Genomic DNA, 7,219 nt, shown 5'->3' on the forward strand with positions numbered 1-7,219 from the left:
CCAAACTAAAAAGCGTAAAGCTGAAATTACGCCATGGACCGCGGGTTGATTCCTGGAAAATTCTAGGGACTCTTTAGCAAAATGTTTCCTGAAAGGGTATCTTTGATTCTCGGCCCTTGATCTCAAATCCGACGGTCCAAAACTCTTCCAGGGGGCAGCAGGCGGCGGGCCGGCCAGAACAGCGCCCTTTACGGCGGCGCGCCATGGCTGCCGCTGCCAAGCTCGCCGGCGAACCGCGTTCTCGTGATTCTGTGCACCAAAAGCCAAGCCGCGGGCACGGGAAGAAGGAGGAGCAGCCCGCGAACTCACCTAGCGCCTTTGGTCGGGCCGAGAGGCGGTGAGAAGCTCGCGTCGCGACGGGGAAAGGAGTACGGTCTTCGGCGAGATCCAGACTCCGGCCGAAACGTCGGCTAGGGCTCCCGTGCGCAAGAAAAACAGCAAAGAGGGTCGCGGTGGTGTCGTAGGGGCTTTATAGGAGCTTGGCGCACGAAAATAACAAGGAGATCCCGGGGAATCGGGCTCGGTGAAGTCTCCTGTTCAGTCACGGTGGAGAAGAAAGGAAGGGGGAGAAGAAGTCGGCTGTCGGGTGGGGCCGTGCTGTCGGTGGGAGAAGGGGCGGGGCCCAGCCACCAGAGTCTGAGAGGGAGTGCGCGCGGGGTCTTGGGCCAGAGCTGGGCCAGTTCGCGTTTGAGGGAGAGAGCAGGCTGAGCTGGGGAAAAGGGAAGCGGGCCGCGGGGTCTGCTGGGCCGGGAGAGGTGGTTTCGGGCCACGCGCAGGAGGGGGGAAAGTGGGGTTCGGCTGGGGTCCTTCCCCTTTTCTTTTTTTTATTCCTCTTTCTAAAGCATTTTCCAAATGAAATTTGAATCAAATAAATTCAAACAAAAAGGACAACAACACAGAATTAAATATGCTCCAGCATGAAATGCAAAATTCAAGTTTCTAAACTTATGATAAATTTTATTTTCCACCAAAAATTACTTATTCACTAAATTAAATGCTCACGGTAATACTTAAATAAATCAAATTAAATCCTATTATTTGAAAATCAAATTTTGGGTAATCAGTGAAAGCTACATGTGTTATACGCATGCATAAGTCATTAATTAAAGTCAACATGGAGTAAGCAAAATAAAATGTGCACAAGACATTAACACTCACTTGAAGTTGTAAGGCAAGAGTATCATTGTCCTATCATGTTGGTTATCTAAGAACCTCAACATATTCTTTGCCATTTGAGGTCGCCATTGAGCATATGGAGTAACTGGGTCCTTGAATATGCAATACGGATCCATAAAACCAACATCAGTAATCCCTTTTAGTATCTCATATCTTCATATATATAGTATAAAAGAATATATATAATGTGAGTATAACTACATATGCAAGTTACATGCAGGTTACTTTAATTGTAAAGAGAATAACTTACAGACACCGGCAGCTGAAGAGAGATTGGTCGAGAGCCTCCCGGTTTAATAGTTGGTGTAATTCATTGAACTCAATATGTATAATGCATGTCATAGCCATCGAAATAATGCTCTAGTTTAACTCTAGGAAGAAGCAATTGCTCGCGCTTCTCACACACATCTAGTAGTTTAACAAATATATTAGTGTACCCAGTGATGACTAAGACTTAAGGATGATAAGACTCCTGCCATACTTATAGGTCTTGAATATATCAATGCAATGTCCATTATAATCCTACTTTCTCCGTGCTTAGTCCAACAAATATAGTTTGACATAAAACTCAACGTAAATAGGTGTTCGTAAAGTGTCCTTGAGGAAGCATAATCCTTCACATCCTTACATAGTACATATGGGCAGCACATGAAACCATTCAGTGTGTTTGCCTTGGACACATAAGAAATCATGCACCTTTAATGAGCTCTTGGAAGTAATGTTCAGTGTTGTACATCCATTGCCGGTTCATCTGCATGACATGACGTATACGATCAGAAACTTTTAATAACCCATATTACACAACATGCTAAAAATCCAAAAAATAAACATCACTCAACATGATTAATTAATATCCTATACCACATACCTGTTTCACTAGTCTTGAATATTCATTTATTAAAGCCTTGATATAATATAGATAATCCCAAATAGCACTAAACAAACTAAACCTACAATGCACACTTCAACATAAAGATTTTGCGACCAATTCCAACAAATAGACAGATCATTCTTCTGCTGGTTCATTGCCTCATGATACATAGGTGTACTCTCATCAACCACCTCTGCAAGAGATTTTTGGATGTGCTCAACATACTTTTCCTCTCAGTACCAACCGTTACATGATCCAGTGCCATCCCATTGAAACTATAACACCAAACCAAGAATTTTAATCAAAATCATCATGAAAAATGGCTGCAAACCATAAAAACGTGTCAAGAAAATAACTCACATTGCAATCCAGACACATGTAGAAGATGCACCCTTGGTTGGGACCCTTCTTCACCCTGTACTCCAACACAGTCTTTTGCCCACACTTGCCGCACACAATAAGAGGGAGGTCTAACCTCAGTCGCTTAGGAACTCCATGCGAGGCTGAGGACCTAGAAGTAGTCACCATCTAGCTACAACTCTCTATACTCATTTCATCAACTACTATAAATTTCTTATTTTGTGAACCATGAAATTAAATGAGCTATATACTAGCAAAGAAAGGTGGATACTCATTTAATTTTGATCAACTGCTTTAAGCTTTCTTCTTCTACATTTGCAAACCATCAAGTGAGTTTGTGCTCAAATGGTGTTTCCAAAGCATTCAAGCTCAAAATTTCTGTAATCAAAGTTTGGTTGACTTTTTTTTGATAAAGGAAGCTTTTATTAAAACCTCAGAAGCAATACATCGAGTTGATACAAAGCCAAAGAAGACAACTTCCGGCCTCTACTTAACATGAAGCACACAACCAAAGAAAGAGAAGAAACCTAGTACAATCTAGTGACTATCAATTCGTAAACTAGACCGCCACCTATGTACCTGGGAGAAAAATCCTTGGCCACCTGCATCAACTATTGTGATACCGCTATAACTGTATCCTACAAATACAGCTTCTGCAGAATAGCCCAAGTACGTAGCCAGTGGGTAACCAAATATATAACCTGCACAGAAGAAATACATTTTTTCTTTTGAAAAACAATATCATTCCTCCTGAGCCAAATAGACCAACATCATGCATGCATATTGTACTCTGGTGCTTTGACTCCGCAGCCATACACTGTACACGTCAACACACACGTACTCCTGCAAAGTGCACTAATTTCCTACCTATCCGTACAGACAAGAGGCCAAAAAGGCCAAACCAGAAAGTTATCCCTCTTGCAACACACAAGAAAAAAAAAAGGAAGTCTTTGACTACATGCGTGATGCCACCGCCCCGCATTCTCTCGCGCGCCTTCAGAGTTGATCACATAACCTTCTCAGTGCATGACTGCATGCCCCGTAATTTCATCATCACTCATTTCTGATATCACTACTAGTTGCCGTCGATGACATCTCGACGTTGCTCAAGGTCGTCTTCTCCTTCTCCGGTGACTGCTGGTCGCTGTCGCCGGCCATGTTAGGGATGCCGAAGAGGTCGCCCATCTGCTCGAGCGTGCGGCCTCGCGTCTCTGGGAGGTAGGTGAAGAAGAAGACCCAGGCGAGCGTGGCGACGCCCGCGTAGAGGAAGAAGCTGCCCCCGATGGTGATGCCCTTGGACAGCGACAGGAAGGTCATGGAGATGACCCCGCTGGTGACGCGGTTCACGCCGACGCCGAGCGCGCAGCCGAGCGCGCGCAGGTGAAGCGGGAAGATCTCGGAGCTGTACACCCACGTGATGGGGCCGAGCCCGATGGAGAAGAAGGCCACCACCCCGAGGATGGAGGCGATGCAGACGCCGATGGCCCAGGGGATGGTGGTGCCCTCCGGGTGGTGGCCGATGACGGTGAGCCCGAACCCGAGGCCGACGAGGCTGACGACCATGCCCCCCGTGCTCGTCAGCAGGAGTGGCCGACGGCCGAAGCGGTCCAGCGTGAACGTGGCCACCAGGATGAAGACCGTCTTGGTCACGCCGACGGCGCACGTGGTGCCCAGCAGCTTGTTCTTGTCGGCGATGCCGGCGCTCTGGAACACGCGCGGGCTGTAGAGCACCACCGAGTCGATGCCCGACGACTGCTGGAAGAAGTGGATTCCGATCGCCGACAAGAGCACGCGCCGGACGGCCGGCGTCGGGGACAGGATCAGCTCTTTCCACACGCGCTCCTCGCCGCCGGTCCGTTTGGGCACGGCGACGACGTCGCCGTCGAGGTCGGCGGGGATGCCGGCCGCCTCCTTGATGTCCGCGAGGCGCATGGCGGCCTCCTCGGGCGTGTCGGAGGTCTTGCCGAGCACGACTTTCGCGTCGGCGAGACGGCCCTTCATGACGAGCCACCGCGGGGACTCCGGCATGCCGAGCACCATGAGCGCGAGGACGACGGAAGGCGCGGCGCCGATGCCGAGCATGAGGCGCCAGCCGACCTTGAGGCTAAGGTGGGAGAAGGCGTAGTTGGAGACGTAGCCGAGCAGGATGCCGATGTTGATGAACACCTCGGGGAAGGAGGTGAGGAACCCGCGTGACGACGCCGGCGAGACCTCGGCCGTGTAGACGGGCGCGATCATGAGCGCGTAGCCGACGCCGATGCCCGCCACGAACCTGCCAGCCATGAGCATGGGGTAGTTCACCGAGAAGCCCATCATGAAGGCCCCGACGAAGAAGATGACGGCGGCGAGGATGATGGTGAGCCGGCGTCCGATCCAGTCGGAGGTGCGCCCTGCCGCGAAGGAGCCCAAGAGCGAGTAGAGGTTGAGGATGCCGAGCAGGACCTCCACCTCCACGTCTGAGATCTTGAGGTCCTCCTTGATGAACAGCGCCGCGCCGCTCATCACCCCGATGTCTAGAATGCACACACACGTATAATAAGATGACATGATGAAGACAGTCACTAGCTAAATTAAACCATCATCATGCACGTACTTCACCAGCAATTTTACTACTACATGACTTTGAATTATTGACGGCGAGAGGAAACATCTAAGTATCTAGCATGCATCTATAATTATATCAGATGAAGAATATATATATATATATGTACCGTAGCCGAGGAGGATGGAGGTCATGGAGGCCAAGATGGCGCAGGCGAAGGCGAACCGGACGTTGGTCTTCTTCCGCGGCGGCGCAACACCGTCTGGGAGGCCATCGGAGGCTGCCCTGTTTGTTGGGTTTTTGTGCTGTTCTGCCATTGTTACCTTTGGCGGCTCGAGATCACTTACCGTGCACACACTGCACTTGGATCAGGCTACTGCTAGACAGTGGTGTACAAAGGTTTTGCATGTCCCTATAGCTAGCAGTGAGCAAAATAAGCTGTGAAGGAGGGCGTGCATATATAGGCCAGTGGGCCAAAAGCTGGATATGTGAACACCACCGATATCGATCATCAGAGAGGGACTGTTTACGTGTCAACTTTGATGTTTGAGGATGATACATTATAATACATAGGAATAATTGTGTAGCCTTCTGCTGGGGAGAATTGGTAGTTGAAGACATCTCTGACTTCCAGGGCAGGGCATAGCGAGAAAAGGTACTTTTAAAACTTAACTCCATTTATTCAAAGCTTCCTCTCACTCGAATTTTGTGACCAACCTAAGTATGCCAGGATGCCCTTCTTCCCAAATGCCAGCAAGAAGTGTGTAGAGTTAGGGTCCAGGGTTCTCCCTTAGCTCTGTTCGCTTGAAGTTATCTGTTGAATCCGCCAGCAATTCAACAATGTTTTTCTCTCACAATAAATCAACGAACACAAGCGAATAGACTCTAGAGAGATCGCTAAGGGAGGCCGCGCGCTTGCCTATAGCGGTGGTGGCGGTTGTTGCTGGCTGAGCAGTTGGGCAAGGAGGCTAGCTAGGTGAGGCAACGGCAAGGACGTCGTACATGGTGATAGCCCGAGAAAGCCAGGTTAGTCTGACGGTGGTGGAGGCATAGCAAGGCACCAATGGAGCCGAGCGAGACGTAGTGGCGTGGGGAAGTTTGGCTGTAGATGAATAAGACGATGACAAAGAGGGACACCAGATAAATTTTTGCATTGGGCTGTGGGCTGTGGTGGAGAGTGTGGGCGGGAAGGCGGGGGCGAGTGACTCAACAGGATGGGGTTAGGATGGTACCGTTGGAGGAAGAAGGGAAAGAATATAAGATAGAGAGAGGGAGATTCGATATGGGTCCTCTATTTCAGATCTAAGGGTCAAAGAATTGAGAGATGATACTTAATTGTTCCATGACAAACTTAGAGAAAATGTAAAAGTGGAAAATATTTGGTGATGCTAAAATTTAAACAGTAACTATAGATGATTTCATAAAATTAATGTGGCATAAAGTGAAGACATATTATAAAGATAAAAAACATGAGAAAAACAAGACTACCAGAACCATGAGCTCATGAGCTCATGTACTTCTCTGAACCGTAGAAATATTTCACGGATTCACCAAATTAGATAAAAAAGAGACTTTCTATATATGTTTCCAGTGAATAAAATGCGTGTCAAAAACTTTTAGTCACAACGTGTACCAAAATTTATAATTAGTGTCAATAATATCATAGAACAAGCATTGAAATGGGAGCTATGTATCTCACTCCCTTCTATTCTTCGCCGAAAAAAAGTTTACTGCAACTTTCGTATTAACTTGCTTCGTGTTTCATTTGACGATCATTTATAGTATATATATATATATATATATATTCTCAAAAATATATAATATATATACACAAAATTGAATGCACTAACATTTCAATCAGGAGTTGTGAAAAAAATAAATTGGATGGCCGCGCGCCTCCATAGCAAGCTAGCCTATACAATACAACCACATCTGATGTCCCAAAGTACAAAACACTCCATAGATAACCCTAGTTTAATAGCTAAGAGACACGGGCATACTACATAGAATAGAAGCCATAGTACATAGAATAGAAATTAGATGGTCAAGGATACAATACAAGCGATTCCTCTGAAATATAAATTCAAAAGATTCGCTGTCACATTCGTCAAAGCTTAGCCATGCACGGAGAACGACGGAACCACACAGCCCATCACAGGTCTCCAGGTGTGCACGACCGCAACTACAAAAAAACTCCCTTCCCGTTTCGTCTCTACTCGCAGACCATGCATGTTAAACCAAACCAATCAAGCTAATCCACACACGCGTAT

The 7,219-nt window shown here is 47.3% G+C and overlaps 1 protein-coding gene across 1 annotated transcript; it reads right to left on the reverse strand.

Annotated features, from left to right (window-relative positions):
- LOC8063191 (putative polyol transporter 1) lies at window positions 3,168-5,360 on the reverse strand. The gene is made up of 2 exons (XM_002467593.2): window positions 5,119-5,360; window positions 3,168-4,920 (listed from the first exon to the last, which is right to left on the reverse strand). The coding sequence occupies exons 1-2, from the start codon at window positions 5,264-5,266 to the stop codon at window positions 3,461-3,463; spliced, it is 1,608 nt and encodes a 535-aa protein (XP_002467638.1). The 5' UTR covers window positions 5,267-5,360; the 3' UTR covers window positions 3,168-3,460.

This window comes from Sorghum bicolor, chromosome 1 (genome assembly GCF_000003195.3).
Source record: "Sorghum bicolor cultivar BTx623 chromosome 1, Sorghum_bicolor_NCBIv3, whole genome shotgun sequence".
NCBI lineage: Eukaryota > Viridiplantae > Streptophyta > Magnoliopsida > Poales > Poaceae > Sorghum > Sorghum bicolor.

What these genes read in the sequence shown, in the direction of transcription:
- LOC8063191 (XM_002467593.2), bottom strand. Translation starts at nt 5,266, where the DNA reads ATGGCAGAACAGCACAAAAACCCAACAAACAGGGCAGCCTCCGATGGC. An exon ending in CTCCATCCTCCTCGGCTACG is followed by an intron (nt 4,921 to 5,118) that starts GTACATATATAT and finishes TGTGCATTCTAG; the next exon opens with ACATCGGGGTGATGAGCGGC.